The 24,073-nt window shown below is 52.2% G+C and overlaps 1 protein-coding gene across 2 annotated transcripts in view; it reads right to left on the reverse strand.

Moving 5' to 3' along the window:
- Positions 1 to 24,073, reverse strand: part of ABL1 (ABL proto-oncogene 1, non-receptor tyrosine kinase) — a 146,923-nt gene that overhangs the window by 26,108 nt on the left and 96,742 nt on the right. For both annotated transcript variants that reach the window (XM_072125656.1, XM_072125655.1), the window contains exons 2-10: positions 21,138 to 21,311; positions 16,209 to 16,504; positions 15,301 to 15,573; positions 15,118 to 15,202; positions 14,786 to 14,963; positions 11,727 to 11,911; positions 11,477 to 11,629; positions 11,119 to 11,208; positions 2,301 to 2,459 (exon numbers count right to left, since the gene is read on the reverse strand). In XM_072125656.1, coding sequence (XP_071981757.1) covers positions 2,301 to 2,459; positions 11,119 to 11,208; positions 11,477 to 11,629; positions 11,727 to 11,911; positions 14,786 to 14,963; positions 15,118 to 15,202; positions 15,301 to 15,573; positions 16,209 to 16,504; positions 21,138 to 21,311 — 1,593 coding nt within the window. The remainder of the gene's footprint in view (positions 1 to 2,300; positions 2,460 to 11,118; positions 11,209 to 11,476; positions 11,630 to 11,726; positions 11,912 to 14,785; positions 14,964 to 15,117; positions 15,203 to 15,300; positions 15,574 to 16,208; positions 16,505 to 21,137; positions 21,312 to 24,073) is intronic.

Raw genomic sequence — 24,073 nt, forward strand, 5'->3', positions numbered from 1 at the left:
GGGCAGGTTGTATCTAGATGCTGAGCTGTGACATCTATGAGGGGGGGGCAGGTTGTATCTAGATGCTGAGCTGTGACATCTATGAGGGGGGGGAGCAGGTTGTATCTAGATGCTGAGCTGTGACATCTATGAAGGGGGGGGGAGCAGGTTGTATCTAGATGCTGAGCTGTGACATCTATGAGGGGGGGGAGCAGGTTGTATCTAGATGCTGAGCTGTGACATCTATGAGGGGGGGAGCAGGTTGTATCTAGATGCTGAGCTGTGACATCTATGAGGGGGGGGGGCAGGTTGTATCTAGATGCTGAGCTGTGACATCTATGAGGGGGGCAGGTTGTATCTAGATGCTGAGCTGTGACATCTATGAGGGGGGGGGAGCAGGTTGTATCTAGATGCTGAGCTGTGACATCTATGAGGGGGGGGGGAGCAGGTTGTATCTAGATGCTGAGCTGTGACATCTATGGGGGGGGGCAGGTTGTATCTAGATGCTGAGCTGTGACATCTATGAGGGGGGGGGGGGACAGGTTGTATCTAGATGCTGAGCTGTGACATCTATGAGGGGGGGGGGAGCAGGTTGTATCTAGATGCTGAGCTGTGACATCTATGAGGGGGGGGGGGAGCAGGTTGTATCTAGATGCTGAGCTGTGACATCTATGAGGGGGGGAGCAGGTTGTATCTAGATGCTGAGCTGTGACATTTATGAGGGGGGGGGGGCAGGTTGTATCTAGATGCTGAGCTGTGACATCTATGAGGGGGGGGGGAGCAGGTTGTATCTAGATGCTGAGCTGTGACATCTATGGGGGGGGGGGCAGGTTGTACCTAGATCCTACAGGCTGAGCTGTGACATCTATGAGGGGGGGGGCAGGTTGTATCTAGATGCTGAGCTGTGACATCTATGAGGGGGGGGGAGCAGGTTGTATCTAGATGCTGAGCTGTGACATCTATGAGGGGGGGGAGCAGGTTGTATCTAGATGCTGAGCTGTGACATCTATGAGGGGGGAGGGGGGCAGGTTGTATCTAGATGCTGAGCTGTGACATCTATGAGGGGGGAGGGGGGCAGGTTGTATCTAGATGCTGAGCTGTGACATCTATGAGGGGGCAGGTTGTATCTAGATGCTGAGCTGTGACATCTATGAGAGGGGGGGGGCAGGTTGTATCTAGATGCTGAGCTGTGACATCTATGAGGGGGGGGGAGCAGGTTGTATCTAGATGCTGAGCTGTGACATCTATGAGGGGGGGGGGAGCAGGTTGTATCTAGATGCTGAGCTGTGACATCTATGAGGGGGGGGGAGCAGGTTGTATCTAGATGCTGAGCTGTGACATCTATGAGGGGGGGGGAGCAGGTTGTATCTAGATGCTGAGCTGTGACATCTATGAAGGGGGGGGAGCAGGTTGTATCTAGATGCTGAGCTGTGACATCTATGAAGGGGGGGGAGCAGGTTGTATCTAGATGCTGAGCTGTGACATCTATGAGGGGGGGGGAGCAGGTTGTATCTAGATGCTGAGCTGTGACATCTATGAGGGGGGGGGGCAGGTTGTATCTAGATGCTGAGCTGTGACATCTATGAAGGGGGGGGGCAGGTTGTATCTAGATGCTGAGCTGTGACATCTATGAGGGGGGGGCAGGTTGTATCTAGATGCTGAGCTGTGACATCTATGAGGGGGGGGGGCAGGTTGTATCTAGATGCTGAGCTGTGACATCTATGAGGGGGGGGGAGCAGGTTGTATCTAGATGCTGAGCTGTGACATCTATGAAGGGGGGGGGCAGGTTGTATCTAGATGCTGAGCTGTGACATCTATGAAGGGGGGGGGCAGGTTGTATCTAGATGCTGAGCTGTGACATCTATGAGGGGGGGGGGGGCAGGTTGTATCTAGATGCTGAGCTGTGACATCTATGAGGGACAGGTTGTACCTAGATCCTACAGGCTGAGCTGTGACATCTATGAGGGGGGGGGGGGGGGGGGAGGTTGTATCTAGATGCTGAGCTGTGACATCTATGAGGGGGGGGGGGGAGGTTGTATCTAGATGCTGAGCTGTGACATCTATGAGGGGGGCAGGTTGCATCTAGATGCTGAGCTGTGACATCTATGAGGGGGGAGGGGGGCAGGTTGTATCTAGATGCTGAGCTGTGACATCTATGAGGGCGGGGGGGCAGGTTGTATCTAGATGCTGAGCTGTGACATCTATGAGGGGGGAGGGGGGCAGGTTGTATCTAGATGCTGAGCTGTGACATCTATGAGGGGGGAGGGGGGCAGGTTGTATCTAGATGCTGAGCTGTGACATCTATGAGGGACAGGTTGTACCTTGATCTGCGGCTCCTCTGCCGTGTGAGGTATCTGTGTTATCATCCTTGGTCTCTGTCACTCTCCGGGTGGTCCTGGTCTTGGTCGGGAGCTCGGGGGCTTGCAGGAGGCAGCTGACATTCACCCTTAAGCCTTTCTTTCCCAGTTCCTTCTCCACCTCTGAAATGCAGACAAGAACATGTAAAGATGCACAGCTGAGGGGCTTGTTACAATGTATCAGTGAAGTCGATCCTCTGAGCTCTGTGTCTGCTGCACCAGGATATCCAGAGTGTTACTTCAGCAGGGTCACCAGGGCAGACTGCAGCCAGTGCCCCTGGAGAGATGTGTAATCAGACCTCACACTGCTGTGCTCTGTGCTCTCTGCAGCCAGTGTTATGTATTGCCCCTGGAGAGATGTGTAATCAGACCTCACACTGCTGTGCTCTGTGCTCTCTGCCACCAGTTAGGTATTGTCCCTGGAGAGATGTGTAATCATACCTCACACTGCTGTGCTCTGTGCTCTCTGCAGCCAGTGTTATGTACTGTCCCTGGAGAGATGTGTAATCACACCTCACACTGCTGTGCTCTGTGCTCTCTGCAGCCAGTGTTATGTATTGTCCCTGGAGAGATGTGTAATCAGACCTCACACTACTGTGCTCTGTGCTCTCTGCAAACAGTGTTATGTATTGTCCCTGGAGAGATGTGTAATCAGACCTCACACTGCTGTGCTCTGTGCTCTCTGCAGCCAGTGTTATGTATTGTCCCTGGAGAGATGTGTAATCAGACCTCACACTGCTGTGCTCTGTGCTCTCTGCAGCCAGTGTTATGTATTGTCCCTGGAGAGATGTGTAATCAGACCTCACACTGCTGTGCTCTGTGCTCTCTGCAGCCAGTGTTATGTATTGTCCCTGGAGAGATGTGTAATCAGACCTCACACTGCTGTGCTCTGTGCAGCCAGTGTTATGTATTGTCCCTGGAGAGGTGTGTAATCATACCTCACACTGCTGTGCTCTGTGCTCTGTGCAGCCAGTGTTATGTATTGTCCCTGGAGAGATGTGTAATCAGACCTCACACTGCTGTGCTCTCTGCAGCCAGTGTTATGTATTGTCCCTGGAGAGATGTGTAATCAGACCTCACACTGCTGTGCTCTGTGCTCTCTGCAGTCAGTGTTATGTATTGTCCCTGGAGAGATGTGTAATCAGACCTCACACTGCTGTGCTCTGTGCTCTCTGCAGCCAGTGTTATGTATTGTCCCTGGAGAGATGTGTAATCAGACCTCACACTGCTGTGCTCTGTGCTCTCTGCAGACAGTGTTATGTATTGTCCCTGGAGAGATGTGTAATCAGACCTCACACTGCTGTGCTCTGTGCTCTCTGCAGCCAGTGTTATGTATTGTCCCTGGAGAGATGTGTAATCAGACCTCACACTGCTGTGCTCTGTGCTCTCTGCAGCCAGTGTTATGTACTGTCCCTGGAGAGATGTGTAATCAGACCTCACACTGCTGTGCTCTGTGCTCTCTGCAGCCAGTGTTATGTACTGTCCCTGGAGAGATGTGTAATCATACCTCACACTGCTGTGCTCTGTGCAGCCAGTGCTATGTACTGTCCCTGGAGAGATGTGTAATCAGACCTCACACTGCTGTGCTCTGTGCTCTCTGCAGCCAGTGTTATGTATTGTCCCTGGAGAGATGTGTAATCAGACCTCACACTGCTGTGCTCTGTGCTCTCTGCAGCCAGTGTTATGTACTGTCCCTGGAGAGATGTGTAATCAGACCTCACACTGCTGTGCTCTGTGCTCTCTGCAAACAGTGTTATGTATTGTCCCTGGAGAAATGTGTAATCAGACCTCACACTGCTGTGCTCTGTGCTCTCTGCAGCCAGTGTTATGTATTGTCCCTGGAGAGGTGTGTAATCATACCTCACACTGCTGTGCTCTGTGCAGCCAGTGTTATGTATTGTCCCTGGAGAGATGTGTAATCAGACCTCACACTGCTGTGCTCTCTGCAGCCAGTATTATGTATTGTCCCTGGAGAGATGTGTAATCATACCTCACACTGCTGTGCTCTGTGCTCTCTGCAGCCAGTGTTTTGTATTGCCCCTGGAGAGATGTGTAATCAGACCTCACACTGCTGTGCTCTGTGCTCTCTGCAGCCAGTGTTATGTATTGTCCCTGGAGAGATGTGTAATCATACCTCACCCTGCTGTGCTCTGTGCTCTCTGCAGCCAGTGTTATGTACTGTCCCCTGGAGAGATGTGTAATCAGACCTCACACTGCTGTGCTCTGTGCTCTCTGCAGCCAGTGTTATGTACTGTCCCTGGAGAGATGTGTAATCATACCTCACACTGCTGTGCTCTGTGCTCTCTGCAGCCAGTGTTATGTACTGTCCCTGGAGAGATGTGTAATCAGACCTCACACTGCTGTGCTCTGTGCTCTCTGCAGCCAGTGTTATGTACTGTCCCTGGAGAGATGTGTAATCAGACCTCACACTGTTGTGCTCTCTGCAGCCAGTGTTACGTATTGTCTCTGGAGAGATGTGTAATTATACCTCACACTGCTGTGCTCTGTGCTCTCTGCAGACAGTGTTATGTATTGTCCCTGGAGAAATGTGTAATCAGACCTCACACTGTTGTGCTCTCTGCAGCCAGTGTTACGTATTGTCCCTGGAGAGATGTGTAATTATACCTCACACTGCTGTGCTCTGTGCTCTCTGCAGCCAGTGCTATGTATTGTCCCTGGAGAGATGTGTAATCATACCTCACACTGCTGTGCTCTGTGCTCTCTGCAGCCAGTGTTATGTACTGTCCCTGGAGAGATGTGTAATCAGACCTCACACTGCTGTGCTCTGTGCTCTCTGCAGCCAGTGTTATGTATTGTCCCTGGAGAGATGTGTAATCAGACCTCACACTGCTGTGCTCTGTGCTCTCTGCAGCCAGTGTTATGTACCAACCCTGGAGAGATGTGTAATCAGACCTCACACTGCTGTGCTCTGTGCACTCTGCAGCCAGTGTTATGTATTGTCCCTGGAGAGATGTGTAATCAGACCTCATACTGCTGTGCTCTGTGCTCTCTGCAGCCAGTGCTATGTATTGTCCCTGGAGAGATGTGTAATCATACCTCACACTGCTGTGCTCTGTGCTCTCTGCAGCCAGTGTTATGTACTGTCCCTGGAGAGATGTGTAATCAGACCTCACACTGCTGTGCTCTGTGCTCTCTGCAGCCAGTGTTATGTATTGTCCCTGGAGAGATGTGTAATCAGACCTCACACTGCTGTGCTCTGTGCTCTCTGCAGCCAGTGTTATGTACCAACCCTGGAGAGATGTGTAATCAGACCTCACACTGCTGTGCTCTGTGCACTCTGCAGCCAGTGTTATGTATTGTCCCTGGAGAGATGTGTAATCAGACCTCATACTGCTGTGCTCTGTGCTCTCTGCAGCCAGTGTTCTGTAGTGTCCCTGGAGAGATGTGTAATCAGACCTCACACTGCTGTGCTCTGTACTCTCTGCAGCCAGTGTTATGTATTATTCCTGGAGAGATGTGTAATCATACCTCACACTGCTGTGCTCTGTGCTCTCTGCAGCCAGTGTTATGTATTGTCCCTGGAGAGATGTGTAATCAGACCTCACACTGCTGTGCTCTGTGCTCTCTGCAGCCAGTGTTATGTATTGTCCCCTGGAGAGATGTGTAATCAGACCTCACACTGCTGTGCTCTGTGCAGCCAGTGTTATGTATTGTCCCTGGAGAGATGTGTAATCAGACCTCACACTGCTGTGCTCTGTGCTCTCTACAGCCAGTGTTATGTATTGTCCCTGGAGAGATGTGTAATCATACCTCACACTGCTGTGCTCTGTACTCTCTGCAGCCAGTGTTATGTATTATTCCTGGAGAGATGTGTAATCATACCTCACACTGCTGTGCTCTGTGCTCTCTGCAGCCAGTGTTATGTATTGTCCCTGGAGAGATGTGTAATCATACCTCACACTGCTGTTCTCTGTGCAGCCAGTGTTATGTACTGTCCCTGGAGAGATGTGTAATCATACCTCACACTGCTGTGCTCTGTGCTCTATACAGCCAGTGTTATGTATTGTCCCTGGAGAGATGTGTAATCATACCTCACACTGCTGTGCTCTGTGCTCTCTGCAGCCAGTGTTATGTATTGTCCCTGGAGAGATGTGTAATCAGACCTCACACTGCTGTGCTCTGTGCTCTCTACAGCCAGTGTTATGTATTGTCCCTGGAGAGATGTGTAATCAGACCTCACACTGCTGTGCTCTGTGCTCTCTACAGCCAGTGTTATGTATTGTCCCTGGAGAGATGTGTAATCATACCTCACACTGCTGTGCTCTGTGCTCTCTGCAGCCAGTGTTATGTAGTGTCCCTGGAGAGATGTGTAATCAGACCTCACACTGCTGTGCTCTGTGCAGCCAGTGTTATGTATTATCCCTGGAGAGATGTGTAATCATACCTCACACTGCTGTGCTCTGTGCTCTCTGCAGCCAGTGTTATGTATTGTCCCTGGAGAGGTGTGTAATCAGACCTCACACTGCTGTGCTCTGTGCTCTCTGCAGCCAGTGTTATGTAATATTCCTGGAGAGATGTGTAATCAGACCTCACACTGCTGTGCTCTGTGCTCTCTGCAGCCAGTGTTATGTATTGTCCCTGGAGAGATGTGTAATCAGACCTCACACTGCTGTGCTCTGTTCTCTCTGCAGCCAGTGTTATGTATTGTCCCTGGAGAGATGTGTAATCAGACCTCACACTGCTGTGCTCTGTGCTCTCTGCAGCCAGTGTTATGTACTGTCCCTGGGGAGATGTGTAATCATACCTCACACTGCTGTGCTCTGTGCTCTCTGCAGCCAGTGCTATGTACTGTCCCTGGAGACATGTGTAATCACACCTCACACTGCTGTGCTCTGTGCTCTCTGCAGCCAGTGCTATGTATTGTCCCTGGAGTGATGTGTAATCATACCTCACACTGCTGAGCTCTGTGCTCTCTGCATCCAGTGTTATGTACTGTCCCCGGAGAGATGTGTAATCAGACCTCACACTGCTGTGCTCTGTGCTCTCTGCAGCCAGTGTTATGTATTGTCCCTGGAGAGATGTGTAATCATACCTCACACTGCTGTGCTCTGTACTCTCTGCAGCCAGTGTTATGTATTATTCCTGGAGAGATGTGTAATCATACCTCACACTGCTGTGCTCTGTGCTCTCTGCAGCCAGTGTTATGTATTGTCCCTGGAGAGATGTGTAATCATACCTCACACTGCTGTTCTCTGTGCAGCCAGTGTTATGTACTGTCCCTGGAGAGATGTGTAATCATACCTCACACTGCTGTGCTCTGTGCTCTATACAGCCAGTGTTATGTATTGTCCCTGGAGAGATGTGTAATCATACCTCACACTGCTGTGCTCTGTGCTCTCTGCAGCCAGTGTTATGTATTGTCCCTGGAGAGATGTGTAATCAGACCTCACACTGCTGTGCTCTGTGCTCTCTACAGCCAGTGTTATGTATTGTCCCTGGAGAGATGTGTAATCAGACCTCACACTGCTGTGCTCTGTGCTCTCTACAGCCAGTGTTATGTATTGTCCCTGGAGAGATGTGTAATCATACCTCACACTGCTGTGCTCTGTGCTCTCTGCAGCCAGTGTTATGTAGTGTCCCTGGAGAGATGTGTAATCAGACCTCACACTGCTGTGCTCTGTGCAGCCAGTGTTATGTATTATCCCTGGAGAGATGTGTAATCATACCTCACACTGCTGTGCTCTGTGCTCTCTGCAGCCAGTGTTATGTATTGTCCCTGGAGAGGTGTGTAATCAGACCTCACACTGCTGTGCTCTGTGCTCTCTGCAGCCAGTGTTATGTAATATTCCTGGAGAGATGTGTAATCAGACCTCACACTGCTGTGCTCTGTGCTCTCTGCAGCCAGTGTTATGTATTGTCCCTGGAGAGATGTGTAATCAGACCTCACACTGCTGTGCTCTGTTCTCTCTGCAGCCAGTGTTATGTATTGTCCCTGGAGAGATGTGTAATCAGACCTCACACTGCTGTGCTCTGTGCTCTCTGCAGCCAGTGTTATGTACTGTCCCTGGGGAGATGTGTAATCATACCTCACACTGCTGTGCTCTGTGCTCTCTGCAGCCAGTGCTATGTACTGTCCCTGGAGACATGTGTAATCACACCTCACACTGCTGTGCTCTGTGCTCTCTGCAGCCAGTGCTATGTATTGTCCCTGGAGTGATGTGTAATCATACCTCACACTGCTGAGCTCTGTGCTCTCTGCATCCAGTGTTATGTACTGTCCCTGGAGAGATGTGTAATCAGACCTCACACTGCTGTGCTCTGTGCTCTCTGCAGCCAGTGTTATGTATTGTCCCTGGAGAGATGTGTAATCAGACCTCACACTGCTGTGCTCTGTGCTCTCTGCAGCCAGTGTTATGTATTGTCCCTGGATAGATGTGTAATCAGCCCTCACACTGCTGTGCTATGTGCTGGTATGATTACACACCTCTCCAGGTGATCCCCGGGAATAATGGAAGTGCTGCCTTACATGGGGTACACTAGTGCTGGATGGTGCCCCCTGTGGATAGTCGGGTCTGTACCTTCCCTGCAGCTGGAAGCAAACACTGCGCCATTTATCCCCAGAACAATCAATCGACAATTATTCCATAAAAAGACATTTACGGGCAAAAAAAATGGTGAGAGATGAAAGTGTGCGCAGCTCTGAGGGCTACACAAAGGACAGCGCTGAAAAGCCGCCTTCTATCATATATTCAGCCCCTGGTAGGAGCAATTATCGGAGCCGCGACGCTCATGCATTAGCCGGATCACAGCAATGAGAATATATGAAAGAGATACAGCAACCTGCGCTAAGTAACGCACATTGTCACCAAGCCTTTGTCCTGCAGACTGCGCGCCATTGTCAGGCAAATCACATGGCAACGTGTGCAGGTTACTGCCGGAACACCCGCCCATCCCCCACATTGAATGGGGCATGAGGGGGCGACAACAAATCAATTCAGTCAGCAATAGAATGTAGTGCTGCCCCCCTCCTACCCAGACAGTGAGAGCGCCCACCACCGGAGCAGCTCAGAGGAGGGCGCCCACCACCGGGGCAGCTCAGAGGAGGGCGCCCATCACCGGGGCAGCTCAGAGGAGGGCGCCCATCACCGGGGCAGCTCAGAGGAGGGCGCCCATCACCGGGGCAGCTCAGAGGAGGGCGCCCATCACCGGGGCAGCTCAGAGGAGGGCGCCCATCACCGGGGCAGCTCAGAGGAGGGCGCCCATCACCGGGGCAGCTCAGAGGAGGGCGCCCATCACCGGGGCAGCTCAGAGGAGGGCGCCCACCACCGGAGCAGCTCAGAGGAGGGCGCCCATCACCGGAGCAGCTCAGAGGAGGGCGCCCACCACCGGAGCAGCTCAGAGGAGGGCGCCCACCACCGGAGCAGCTCAGAGGAGGGCGCCCATCACCGGAGCAGCTCAGAGGAGGCGCCCATCACCGGAGCAGCTCAGAGGAGGGCGCCCACCACCGGAGCAGCTCAGAGGAGGGCGCCCATCACCGGGGCAGCTCAGAGGAGGGCGCCCATCACCGGGGCAGCTCAGAGGAGGGCGCCCACCACCGGAGCAGCTCAGAGGAGGGCGCCCATCACCGGGGCAGCTCAGAGGAGGGCGCCCATCACCGGGGCAGCTCAGAGGAGGGCGCCCATCACCGGGGCAGCTCAGAGGAGGGCGCCCATCACCGGGGCAGCTCAGAGGAGGGCGCCCATCACCGGGGCAGCTCAGAGGAGGGCGCCCATCACCGGGGCAGCTCAGAGGAGGGCGCCCATCACCGGGGCAGCTCAGAGGAGGGCGCCCATCACCGGGGCAGCTCAGAGGAGGGCGCCCATCACCGGGGCAGCTCAGAGGAGGGCGCCCATCACCGGGGCAGCTCAGAGGAGGGCGCCCACCACCGGAGCAGCTCAGAGGAGGGCGCCCATCACCGGAGCAGCTCAGAGGAGGGCGCCCACCACCGGAGCAGCTCAGAGGAGGGCGCCCACCACCGGAGCAGCTCAGAGGAGGGCGCCCATCACCGGAGCAGCTCAGAGGAGGCGCCCATCACCGGAGCAGCTCAGAGGAGGGCGCCCACCACCGGAGCAGCTCAGAGGAGGGCGCCCATCACCGGGGCAGCTCAGAGGAGGGCGCCCATCACCGGGGCAGCTCAGAGGAGGGCGCCCATCACCAGAGCAGCTCAGAGGAGGGCGCCCATCACCAGAGCAGCTCAGAGGAGGGCGCCCATCACCGGAGCAGCTCAGAGGAGGGCGCCCATCACCGGAGCAGCTCAGAGGAGGGCGCCCATCACCGGAGCAGCTCAGAGGAGGGCGCCCATCACCGGAGCAGCTCAGAGGAGGGCGCCCACCACGGGAGCAGCTCAGAGGAGGGCGCCCATCACCAGAGCAGCTCAGAGGAGGGCGCCCATCACCAGAGCAGCTCAGAGGAGGGCGCCCATCACCAGAGCAGCTCAGAGGAGGGCGCCCATCACCGGAGCAGCTCAGAGGAGGGCGCCCATCACGGGAGCAGCTCAGAGGAGGGCGCCCATCACCGGAGGAGCTCAGAGGAGGGCGCCCATCACCAGAGCAGCTCAGAGGAGGGCGCCCATCACCAGAGCAGCTCAGAGGAGGGCGCCCATCACGGGAGCAGCTCAGAGGAGGGCGCCCATCACCGGAGCAGCTCAGAGGAGGGCGCCCATCACCGGAGCAGCTCAGAGGAGGGCGCCCATCACCGGAGCAGCTCAGAGGAGGGCACCCTTCACCGGAGCAGCTCAGAGGAGGGCACCCATCACCGGAGGAGCTCAGAGCACTATCCTTACCGTCCGATATACTTGACTCCTGGAACATGGTCTCGAAGGCCTGGTGGATTTCAGCAAAGGACGGCCGGTCCAGGGGGCTCCACTGCCAACCTGAGAGGAGACACATCACATCAATAAGGGGGAGGGGGCTTCCACTTCTTGGAATAAAATCAAACACTGTTAATCTGACATTCAATAATCCAGAAAACCTGATAATCCAGTTTATTTATAGGCAGTGATGGAGAACCTTTTAGAGTTCAAGTGCCCAAAATGTAACCCGAAAAACCCACACCCAAGTGTCAACACAGCAATTGTAGCAATAACGTATCTCTCCATGCCACAGGCTACAATGTGGTGCGCATACTATGCCATGACTTACACGCTCTCATGAGCTGGTACACCTTCTCCGGGCAGCCCTCGGGACGCTCCATGCGGTAATCCTTCTCCAGCAGCTCATACACCTGTGACAGATCGATGCCAGGGTATGGGGACATCCCATAGGTGGCAATCTCCCAAAGTAGGACGCCAAAAGCTGCAGAACATAGAAAGAAATATGATCAGACCCTAAATATTCCCTAGTACATGGGTGTATGTCCATGTATAACGCCAGTGAGGTTACACCTACTCACCCCAGACATCGGACTTGATGGAGAACTTGTTGTAGGCCAAGCTCTCAGGGGCTGTCCACTTGATTGGGAATTTGGCTCCGGCGTGGGCAGTGTATGTATCGCCCGTCATCAGGCGACTGAGCCCAAAGTCAGCGACTTTCACCAAGTGGTTTTCTCCAACGAGGCAGTTTCTGGCTGCGAGATCCCTGAAGGCGAGAGAGGATGAGTCAGGATCCACACAAATATCACATACAGCGCATGCGGCTCCACAACTATCCCTCTGTGCCAGTTATAAGAGTGTGAGTGACCGACTACAGTCCTCTACACTATATATTACAGTGAAGGGTTAATATTCCTCAGTGCAGCACTACTATCCCTATGATTACAGTGAAGGGTTAATGTCCCTCGGTGCAGCTGCAGATGGCGCCCTGGTTAATCACCCGCAGCCGGGTGCTCCGGTGTCAATGACCGGCTGTAATCCAGAAAGCTCCTTAATTAATCTACAATTAACCAATTAACTTTGTCATCCTCATCACTCGCCTTACTGCAGAAGCAGCGCATCCCCCCCCCCCACACACAGTGGAGCATCATGAATCTACCAGGGACTGATGGGTGCAGTGCAGGGGGGTCCCGGTATAGGGGTTGGGGGAGCAGGGGGGTCCCGGTATAGGGGTTGGGGGAGCAGGGGTTCCAGTATAGGGGGTCGGGCAGGGGGTCCCGGTATAGGGGTTGGGGGAGCAGGGGGGTCCCGGTATAGGGGTTGGGGGAGCAGGGGGGTCCCGGTATAGGGGTTGGGGGAGCAGGGGTTCCAGTATAGGGGTTGGGGGAGCAGGGGGGTCCCGGTATAGGGGGTCGGGCAGGGGGTCCCGGTATAGGGGTTGGGGGAGCAGGGGGGTCCCGGTATAGGGGTTGGGGGAGCAGGGGGGTCCCGGTATAGGGGTTGGGGGAGCAGGGGGGTCCCGGTATAGGGGTTGGGGGAGCAGGGGGGTCCCGGTATAGGGGTTGGGGGAGCAGGGGGGTCCCGGTATAGGGGTTGGGGGAGCAGGGGGGTCCCGGTATAGGGGTTGGGGGAGCAGGGGGGTCCCGGTATAGGGGTTGGGGGAGCAGGGGGGTCCCGGTATAGGGGTTGGGGGAGCAGGGGTTCCAGTATAGGGGTTGGGGGAGCAGGGGGTCCCGGTATAGGGGTTGGGGGAGCAGGGGGTCCCGGTATAGGGGTGAGGTGATCCCAGTATAGGGGTCGGGCAGAGGGTCCCAGTATGTGGAGGGGATGTGGAGGGGATGTGGGGAGGGGGGGATGTGGGGGGGATGTGGGATCCTCATTACACGAGTTGCTGTGGAATTGAGTTAGAAAAGTTTTGCCTGGATTTTAGCAGTCGCCATAATAGTTATAGAAATATTGAATTGCGCTGATTACCCCACACGGATCTTGCAGGGCGGCCGCTCCCCTCCCCCAGCGCCGTGTATTATATGTACATGCAGGATGAGTGACGCTCCGGCGTGCACATAATAACCTCCTCGGCTCCGCTTCTCCGCCTAATCATATCCGTGAAGTTAAATACCCGGCACTCAATCTTTGTTTCTATGGCATTAGCAGCTAAGTGATTGCTTTGTATGAGCGGGTATTAGCCGCACGCGCTCCGGCACGGGGAGGAAGGGCGGCCATTGTGGGCTCCCACTGGGATAAGTGCCGTCTCACCGGAGTATGGGGGGAGGGCGGCCCCTCATTACATTGCTAGGAGCCCCAGACCAAATGCAAAGAATGAGCACGGGTGGCGGCTAATTGACGCCAGATAAAGGTCACAAATTGCAGCGATTCATGACGCACAAACTTAAAGGGACGCGCCAATTGTTTGGGCAAACGGACAATTAAGAATGCGCAATAACGAGGAGTCGTCTCAATGAGTGAGCGATTACATAGGGAGACAACGTCTATCCTCCACTAGAGAGCGCTGCACCCCACTGCCCCCCTATAGGACATCACATTTATAGAGGCGTCACTTCATATACCCCTATCATCAGTTCTATAGCACCTACAACTGTGCTGCGGGTGCCATATAAAAGATGAAATTCTCAACTTTCAGATCAAAAGAGATCAGAGTTACAGGAAGCTAAAAACATAGTTGGAAATGTGAGCTGCTCTTGTGAGATCCAGTCTTTCCAAAAAACAGTGCCACACCGGACCATGAGTAGTGTCTGGTATTGCAGTTAAGTGCCATTCATTTTTACACAGCTGAAATGCAAAACCAGCACAGACCATGCTCAGGGGAGGCGCTGTTTTTGGATCCTTGGATAACCCCTTTAACTAGCGGCATCTTTAGTTTTGTAGCTTACAGAAACACAAGCCTGATGTGATCTGTAAAATGGAATTTTTACCTTTCATATGGCACCAGCAGCATGTTTCTAGGTGCTACAGAACAAAACGTAGGGGCACCCGACATAGGCGCACACCTGTGTGTGTAAGATTATGTGGGAAGGACATGTATAGCGGCAGTCACCCAGCTTTCCCAGATACTGACAGTAGAGCCCATTTATACATGACTGCTCAGCCGTCTCTCTCATTAACCCCTCAATGCCAGGCTGCTTCCAGCCGTAATGACACAATCGCACTCGCGTTCTCCTTACAGCTGGGCAGCCAGTCCGACAGCGTGACGACTACAATGGAGACATTAGGAAGCGGCGCTGACATTGATTAAACTCCAATTTTTCGGTGAACAGACATGAAATGGGCGCAGCGTCGTGTGCCCTGGAGACGGTGCCCGCTGCGTGTCAGCTTTCAGCTATGCCCGCTCTCCGCATTGTTCTCACCAATCATCATGGCAAATGGTTTCAGCACTTAAGCTTATGAGCGGTAATTGCGAGGGGCTCAGGAACGCCGCACAACGACAGCGTAATTACAATCGCTCAGGAAAAACACAAAACTCACTTTATTCTGCTCCGGCCCCACTTGTCCTAACGGAGCCGCCAGCCACAAATCTGTTTATGTCCTCCAGCCGGACCCATCCCCAAAATCTGAGCCCTGACCCTACAAATACAGGGGTCTGACCGCTTATTAGCGGGGGTGGACCGGCAGAAATCCTGACCTGTGGATGAAGTTCTTCTTCTCCAGGTACTCCATGGCGGAGGAGATCTGAGTGGCCATGTGGAGCAGCACCACGGCCGTCACCTCCTCCCGGTTACACTCCCGCAGGTAGTCCAATAGGTTCCCATAAGTCATAAACTCCGTGATGATGTAGAAAGGGGGCTCCCGGGTGCAGACCCCTGCAGAGCACAGAAATAAGGGGATTACCATACATCCAGTAATGCCACAGCCCACAGCCAATCAGCAGCCTCAGCCATGGCACGTCACTGCTGAGATAGGGGAGCAGAGGCTGTACCCCATTACTGACCCCATCTACATGCACCCCTTACATACCCAGCAGCTGCACCAGGTTGGGGTGCTTCACCTCCTTCATCACAGCAGCTTCCTTTAGGAACTCCTCCACCTCCATAGTGTCTTCCTATAAGCAAAGAGACACATAATGGATTACATTAGATTCCACTCACTTTCCAAGATCTCTGCTTGCTGTCCATCCTGATGGCCCGTCACGTGACTCACCTTCAGCGTCTTGACGGCCACCGTCAGGTTGTACTTCTTCCAGACGCCCTCGTAGACCTCCCCGTACTGCCCACCGCCCAGCTTGTGCTTCATGGTGATGTCCGTCCTCTCCATCTCCCACTTGTCATAGTTGGGGGACACCCCGTAGATGGTGGGCTTGTTGCGCTTTGGCGCTGGGTAGTGTAACGTTGTGATCAGTCCGTCGGCTACGGTGGAGTGGTGGTGGACAAGCTCGGCCAGGGTGTTGAAGCGACTGTCTGACGACACGTAGAGCTGCAAGCACAAGACACAGGACATTATTTATGCTCTAGTCACATCCAGAGCTGCATTGTCTGACCATGTAATAAAGCACTGTACCTAGCACAGCAGGGGGCAGCAATGAGATGGAGAGAAAACCAATGCAGCTTTAGAGGTGACCAGAGTCGGCAATCCTCCAGAGAGGGTCAGTGATTCTCAGCATTTCTGGGGTGTGTGATGTCGGCCCCCCGTTTCCATGTTGAGGGCGGGGCTTGGGGCTGGTGGCCGCTTCCCCTCACTCACCATGTGGCGGATGGCAGCCACCGCTCTCATAAATCCGTGAGGATTAACTCGATTTCATTAGTTTTCCTCCTGTCCCTGCCAAGCACAACACTCCGCAGCCAAATGCCCACATTCTGTACATATTTAACTCCGGCTCTGCCAAGAGCCTAAGAGAAGCCCCCGCAGCGGGGGAACACAATCCCATCATCAGGTCACTGCCCAGAGCCGCCCAGAGCTGCGGGGTCCTCCCCTGCCCGGGACCCCAATCTTCCTCCAATACATAACCCTGCCTGGTGCATGGGCAGCGCCGTCACCTTATTCCCTTACAAAGTGGACCCCAACCTACCCGACAGCCACCCAGCACCAGAGATCCCCGTGCGGGCACTTACCTTGCCATCAGAAGCTGTGTTGATGCGGTAGTGGTAGACCCTGCCCTCGTATCGGAGCGATATGGACCTCTGCCCCGGGCTGCTCTCGCTCTCACGCACCAGGAAGCTGCCATTGATCCCGCTGCTCAGGAGATACTCAGCCGCATTGCGGGACACCGGCCCGTGGTACCACGAGTGCTTCTCCGGACTGTTCACCGGCGTGATGTAGTTACTGGGCACCCAGCCCTGCCCATTCTTAGTCTGAGCCTCGCACCACTCACCATTATGATTGTATCCCAGGACCCGGAGCTTCTCACCTACAACACAGAGAGAAAGTCCTCACCACCAGGTACAGAGACTGCACACAGCATAGATACAACCCCTCAACCCACCAGGACCGCAGAGCAGGAAGACCACCACCTTACTCCAGAGCTGTGCTCACTATTCTGCTACATACATGACATTACTTATCCTGTACTGATCCTGAGTTACATCCTGTATTATACTCCAGAGCTGCACTCACTATTCTGCTGCTGGTGCAGTCACTGTGTACATACATGACATTACTTATCCTGTACTGATCCTGAGTTACATCCTGTATTATACTCCAGAGCTGCACTCACTATTCTGCTGCTGGTGCAGTCACTGTGTACATACATGACATTACTTATCCTGTACTGATCCTGAGTTACCTCCTGTACTATATCCCAGAGCTGCACTCACTATTCTGCTGCTGGTGCAGTCACTGTGTACATACATGACTGATCCTGAGTTACATCCTGTATTATACTCCAGAGCTGCACTCACTATTCTGCTGCTGGTGCAGTCACTGTGTACATACATGACATTACTTATCCTGTACTGATCCTGAGTTACATCCTGTATTATACCCCAGAGCTGCACTCACTATCTGCTGCTGGTGCAGTCACTGTGTACATACATGACATTACTTATCCTGTACTGATCCTGAGTTACATCCTGTATCATACCCCAGAGCTGCACTCACTATTCTGCTGCTGGTGCAGTCACTGTGTACATACATGACATTACTTATCCTGTACTGATCCTGAGTTACATCCTGTATTATACTCCAGAGCTGCACTCACTATTCTGCTGCTGGTGCAGTCACTGTGTACACACATGACATTACTTATCCTGTACTGATCCGGAGTTACATCCTGTATTATACTCCAGAGCTGCACTCACTATTCTGCTGCTGGTGCAGTCACTGTGTACATACATGACATTACTTATCCTGTACTGATCCTGAGTTACATCCTGTATTATACCCCAGAGCTGCACTCACTATTCTGCTGGTGGTGCAGTCACTGTGTACATACATGACATTACTTATCCTGTACTGATCCTGAGTTACATCCTGTATTATACTCCAGAGCTGCACTCACTATCTGCTGCTGGTGCAGTCACTGTGTACATACATGACATTACTCATCCTGTACTGATCCTGAGTTACATCCTGTATTATACTCCAGAGCTGCACTCACTATTCTGCTGCTGGTGCAGTCACTGTGTACATACATGACATTACTTATCCTGTACTGATCCTGAGTTACATCCTGTATTATACCCCAGAGCTGCACTCACTATTCTGCTGCTGGTGCAGTCACTGTGTACATACATGACATTACTTCTCCTGTACTGATCCTGAGTTACATCCTGTATTATACCCCAGAGCTGCACTCTCTATTCTGCTGCTGGTGCAGTCACTGTGTACATACATGACATTACTTATCCTGTACTGATCCTGAGTTACATCCTGTATTATACCCCAGAGCTGCACTCACTATTCTGCTGCTGGTGCAGTCACTGTACATACATGACATTACTTATCCTGTACTGATCCTGAGTTACATCCTGTATTATACTCCAGAGCTGCACTCACTATTCTGCTGCTGGTGCAGTCACTGTGTACATACATGACATTACTTATCCTGTACTGATCCTGAGTTACATCCTGTATTATACTCCAGAGCTGCACTCACTATTCTGCTGCTGGTGCAGTCACTGTGTACATACATGACATTACTTATCCTGTACTGATCCTGAGTTACATCCTGTATTATACTCCAGAGCTGCACTCACTATTCTGCTGCTGGTGCAGTCACTGTGTACATACATGACATTACTTATCCTGTACTGACCCTGAGTTACATCCTGTATTATACTCCAGAGCTGCACTCACTATTCTGCTGCTGGTGCAGTCACTGTGTACATACATGACATTACTCATCCTGTACTGATCCTGAGTTACATCCTGTATTATACTCCAGAGCTGCACTCACTATTCTGCTGCTGGTGCAGTCACTGTGTACATACATGACATTACTTATCCTGTACTGATCCTGAGTTATATCCTGTATTATACCCCAGAGCTGCACTCACTATTCTGCTGCTGGTGCAGTCACTGTGTACATACATGACATTACTTATCCTGTACTGATCCTGAGTTACATCCTGTATTATACTCCAGAGCTGCACTCACTATTCTCCTGCTGGTGCAGTCACTGTGTACATACATGACATTACTTATCCTGTACTGATCCTGAGTTACATCCTGTATTATACCCCAGAGCTGCACTCACTATTCTGCTGCTGGTGCAGTCACTGTGTACATACATGACATTACTTATCCTGTACTGATCCTGAGTTATATCCTGTATTATACCCCAGAGCTGCACTCACTATACTGCTGCTGGTGCAGTCACTGTGTACATACATGACATTACTTATCCTGTACTGATCCTGAGTTACATCCTGTATTATACCCCAGAGCTGCACTCACTATTCTGCTGCTGGTGCAGTCACTGTGTACATACATGACATTACTTATCCTGTACTGATCCTGAGTTACATCCTGTATTATACCCCAGAGCTGCACTCACTATTCTGCTGCTGGTGCAGTCACTGTGTACATACATGACATTACTTCTCCTGTACTGATCCTGAGTTACATCCTGTATTATACCCCAGAGCAGCACTCACTATTCTGCTGGTGGTGCAGTCACTGTGTACATACATGACATTACTTATCCTGTACTGATCCTGAGTTACATCCTGTATTATACTCCAGAGCTGCACTCACTATTCTGCTGGTGGTGCAGTCACTGTGTACATACATGACATTACTTATCCTGTACTGATCCTGAGTTACATCCTGTATTATACCCCAGAGCTGCACTCACTATTCTCCTGCTGGTGCAGTCACTGTGTACATACATGACATTACTTATCCTGTACTGATCCTGAGTTACATCCTGTATTATATCCCAGAGCTGCACCCACTATTCTGCTGCTGGTGCAGTCACTGTGTACATACATGACATTACTTATCCTGTACTGATCCTGAGTTACATCCTGTATTATACTCCAGAGCTGCACTCACTATTCTGCTGCTGGTGCAGTCACTGTGTACATACATGACATTACTTATCCTGTACTGATCCTGAGTTACATCCTGTATTATACTCCAGAGCTGCACTCACTATTCTACTGCTGGTGCAGTCACTGTGTACATACATGACATTACTTATCCTGTACTGATCCTGAGTTACATCCTGTATTATACCCCAGAGCTGCACTCACTATTCTGCTGCTGGTGCAGTCACTGTGTACATACATGACATTACTCATCCTGTACTGATCCTGAGTTACATCCTGTATTATACTCCAGAGCTGCACTCACTATTCTGCTGCTGGTGCAGTCACTGTGTACATACATGACATTACTCATCCTGTACTGATCCTGAGTTACACCCTGTATTATACTCCAGAGCTGCACTCACTATTCTGCTGCTGGTGCAGTCACTGTGTACATACATGACATTACTCATCCTGTACTGATCCTGAGTTACATCCTGTATTATACTCCAGAGCTGCACTCACTATCTGCTGCCGGTGCAGTCACTGTGTACATACATGACATTACTTATCCTGTACTGATCCTGAGTTACATCCTGTATTATACCCCAGAGCTGCACTCAGTATTCTGCTGCTGGTGCAGTCACTGTGTACATACATGACATTACTTATCCTATACTGATCCTGAGTTACATCCTGTATTATACTCCAGAGCTGCACTCACTATTCTGCTGCTGGTGCAGTCACTGTGTACATACATGACATTACTTATCCTGTACTGATCCTGAGTTACATCCTGTATTATACCCCAGAGCTGCACTCACTATTCTGCTGCTGGTGCAGTCACTGTGTACATACATGACATTACTTATCCTGTACTGATCCTGAGTTACATCCTGTATTATACCCCAGAGCTGCACTCACTATTCTGCTGCTGGTGCAGTCACTGTGTACATACATGACATTACTTATCCTGTACTGATCCTGAGTTACATCCTGTATTATACCCCAGAGCTGCACTCACTATTCTGCTGCTGGTGCAGTCACTGTGTACATACATGACATTACTTATCCTGTACTGATCCTGAGTTACATCCTGTATTATACCCCAGAGCTGCACTCACTATTATGTGTTCTATCAATGCATACAAAGTTCTGATTACACATCTCTCGGGACAATATAGAACACAGTCTGCAGAGAGCACAGAGCACAGCAGTGTGAGGTACAATAACACAGGCTGCAGTCTGGTTGGTTGCTCTGATGACAGGTTCCCTTAGGTTGGCTACACATGAAGGTGTTTGGTGACCCATGTGCTGGTCAGATCCCATAGAGCAGCAGGTGGGAGTCCTTGCATCATGTTCCTCTATGCCCCGGGTCCGGCAGCTGACGCTCAGGCCATGGGATGTGACCAGGATACGGATTGCATGTACCAAGCACATTCATGCACAGGAGCTCTAAACACAGAAGCCAAATGAGTTGTGAACATCTTTGGATGTGACTGGAGCATAGTTGTGGATTATCAGAGCCATTAGATAACAGGATGCATGGTGGGGGTAGTAGTCTTCCCTTACCTTTAGTGATGCTGAGGGTGTTGTCTCCGCTGGCCACAAAATCATACAGTGCAACAAAGAGGTTGGGGTCATTCTCGCCGGGCCCGGACAGCAGGTTCTCCTTGGAGTTCCAGCGCGCGGCTTCACTCAGACCCTGAGGCTCAAAATCCGAAACGATGGGGCGCTGTAAGGCTTCTGGAAGGAAGAGGAGATGGAAGGGTTAATCACTGGAGAGGAGGAGCCAAAACCGTAACTGCCCCACACAAAATCATGAGGGGTCATGGAACGGCCTGAACAGCAGCACAGAGGGTGTCAGGAGAGGATTAGGGTGGTACACGAGCCGCAGCACAGAGGATTTAAGAGAGAGGTACACGAGCCGCAGCACAGAGGATTTAAGAGAGAGGTACACGAGCCGCAGCGCAGAGGATTTAAGAGAGAGGTACACGAGCCGCAGCGCAGAGGATTTAAGAGAGAGGTACACGAGCCGCAGCGCAGAGGATTTAAGAGAGAGGTACACGAGCCGCAGCGCAGAGGATTTAAGAGAGAGGTACACGAGCCGCAGCGCAGAGGATTTAAGAGAGAGGTACACGAGCCGCAGCACAGAGGATTTAAGAGAGAGGTACACGAGCCGCAGCACAGAGGATTTAAGAGAGAGGTACACGAGCCGCAGCACAGAGGATTTAAGAGAGAGGTACACGAGCCGCAGCGCAGAGGATTTAAGAGAGAGGTACACGAGCCGCAGCGCAGAGGATTTAAGAGAGAGGTACACGAGCCGCAGCGCAGAGGATTTAAGAGAGAGGTACACGAGCCGCAGCGCAGAGGATTTAAGAGAGAGGTACACGAGCCGCAGCACAGAGGATTTAAGAGAGAGGTACACGAGCCGCAGCGCAGAGGATTTAAGAGAGGGGTACACGAGCCGCAGCACAGAGGATTTAAGAGAGGTACACGAGCCGCAGCGCAGAGGATTTAAGAGAGAGGTACACGAGCCGCAGCACAGAGGATTTAAGAGAGAGGTACACGAGCCGCAGCACAGAGGATTTAAGAGAGGGGTACATGAGCCGCAGCACAGAGGATTTAAGAGAGGTACACGAGCCGCAGCGCAGAGGATTTAAGAGAGAGGTACACGAGCCGCAGCGCAGAGGATTTAAGAGAGAGGTACACGAGCCGCAGCACAGAGGATTTAAGAGAGAGGTACACGAGCCGCAGCACAGAGGATTTAAGAGAGGGGTACATGAGCCGCAGCACAGAGGATTTAAGAGAGGGGTACAAGAGCCGCAGCACAGAGGATTTAAGAGAGAGGTACACGAGCCGCAGCACAGAGGATTTAAGAGAGGTACACGAGCCGCAGCGCAGAGGATTTAAGAGAGAGGTACACGAGCCGCAGCACAGAGGATTTAAGAGAGAGGTACACGAGCCGCAGCGCAGAGGATTTAAGAGAGAGGTACACGAGCCGCAGCGCAGAGGATTTAAGAGAGAGGTACACGAGCCGCAGCACAGAGGATTTAAGAGAGAGAGGTACACGAGCCGCAGCACAGAGGATTTAAGAGAGAGAGGTACACGAGCCGCAGCGCAGAGGATTTAAGAGAGGGGTACACGAGCCGCAGCGCAGAGGATTTAAGAGAGAGGTACACGAGCCGCAGCGCAGAGGATTTAAGAGAGAGGTACACGAGCCGCAGCACAGAGGATTTAAGAGAGAGAGGTACACGAGCCGCAGCACAGAGGATTTAAGAGAGAGGTACACGAGCCGCAGCACAGAGGATTTAAGAGAGAGGTACACGAGCCGCAGCGCAGAGGATTTAAGAGAGAGGTACACGAGCCGCAGCGCAGAGGATTTAAGAGAGAGGTACACGAGCCGCAGCGCAGAGGATTTAAGAGAGAGGTACACGAGCCGCAGCGCAGAGGATTTAAGAGAGAGGTACACGAGCCGCAGCACAGAGGATTTAAGAGAGAGGTACACGAGCCGCAGCACAGAGGATTTAAGAGAGAGGTACACGAGCCGCAGCGCAGAGGATTTAAGAGAGAGGTACACGAGCCGCAGCGCAGAGGATTTAAGAGAGAGGTACACGAGCCGCAGCACAGAGGATTTAAGAGAGAGAGGTACACGAGCCGCAGCACAGAGGATTTAAGAGAGAGGTACACGAGCCGCAGCACAGAGGATTTAAGAGAGAGAGGTACACGAGCCGCAGCACAGAGGATTTAAGAGAGAGGTACACGAGCCGCAGCGCAGAGGATTTAAGAGAGAGGTACACGAGCCGCAGCACAGAGGATTTAAGAGAGAGGTACACGAGCCGCAGCGCAGAGGATTTAAGAGAGAGGTACACGAGCCGCAGCGCAGAGGATTTAAGAGAGAGGTACACGAGCCGCAGCGCAGAGGATTTAAGAGAGAGGTACACGAGCCGCAGCGCAGAGGATTTAAGAGAGAGGTACACGAGCCGCAGCACAGAGGATTTAAGAGAGAGGTACACGAGCCGCAGCACAGAGGATTTAAGAGAGAGGTACACGAGCCGCAGCACAGAGGATTTAAGAGAGAGGTACACGAGCCGCAGCGCAGAGGATTTAAGAGAGAGGTACACGAGCCGCAGCACAGAGGATTTAAGAGAGAGGTACACGAGCCGCAGCACAGAGGATTTAAGAGAGAGGTACACGAGCCGCAGCACAGAGGATTTAAGAGACCATCACTGAGTAACATTGTAAATTTTCTTTATTGCGTTAGCATCACTTGGGGATTGAAATTTGAGAATTTTCTTTCATGGGCAAAACCCCTTTAAGCAGAGAGAGAGGTCACCTGTTACCAGAGCAGTCAGTTAGGGTGATACCGGAGATCCAGGGTTGTGTCGTGATCTGAGAAGAGGCAAGGTCACAGACATGGTACTACCACTGCAGGACAGAGTATTTCAGCACAGAGGTGTTCTAGACAGTATCAGCTGCTCTCCCCACCTCCCATACCTCACACCGGC

Source organism: Engystomops pustulosus, chromosome 9 (genome assembly GCF_040894005.1).
Source record: "Engystomops pustulosus chromosome 9, aEngPut4.maternal, whole genome shotgun sequence".
Classification (NCBI taxonomy): Eukaryota; Metazoa; Chordata; class Amphibia; order Anura; family Leptodactylidae; genus Engystomops; species Engystomops pustulosus.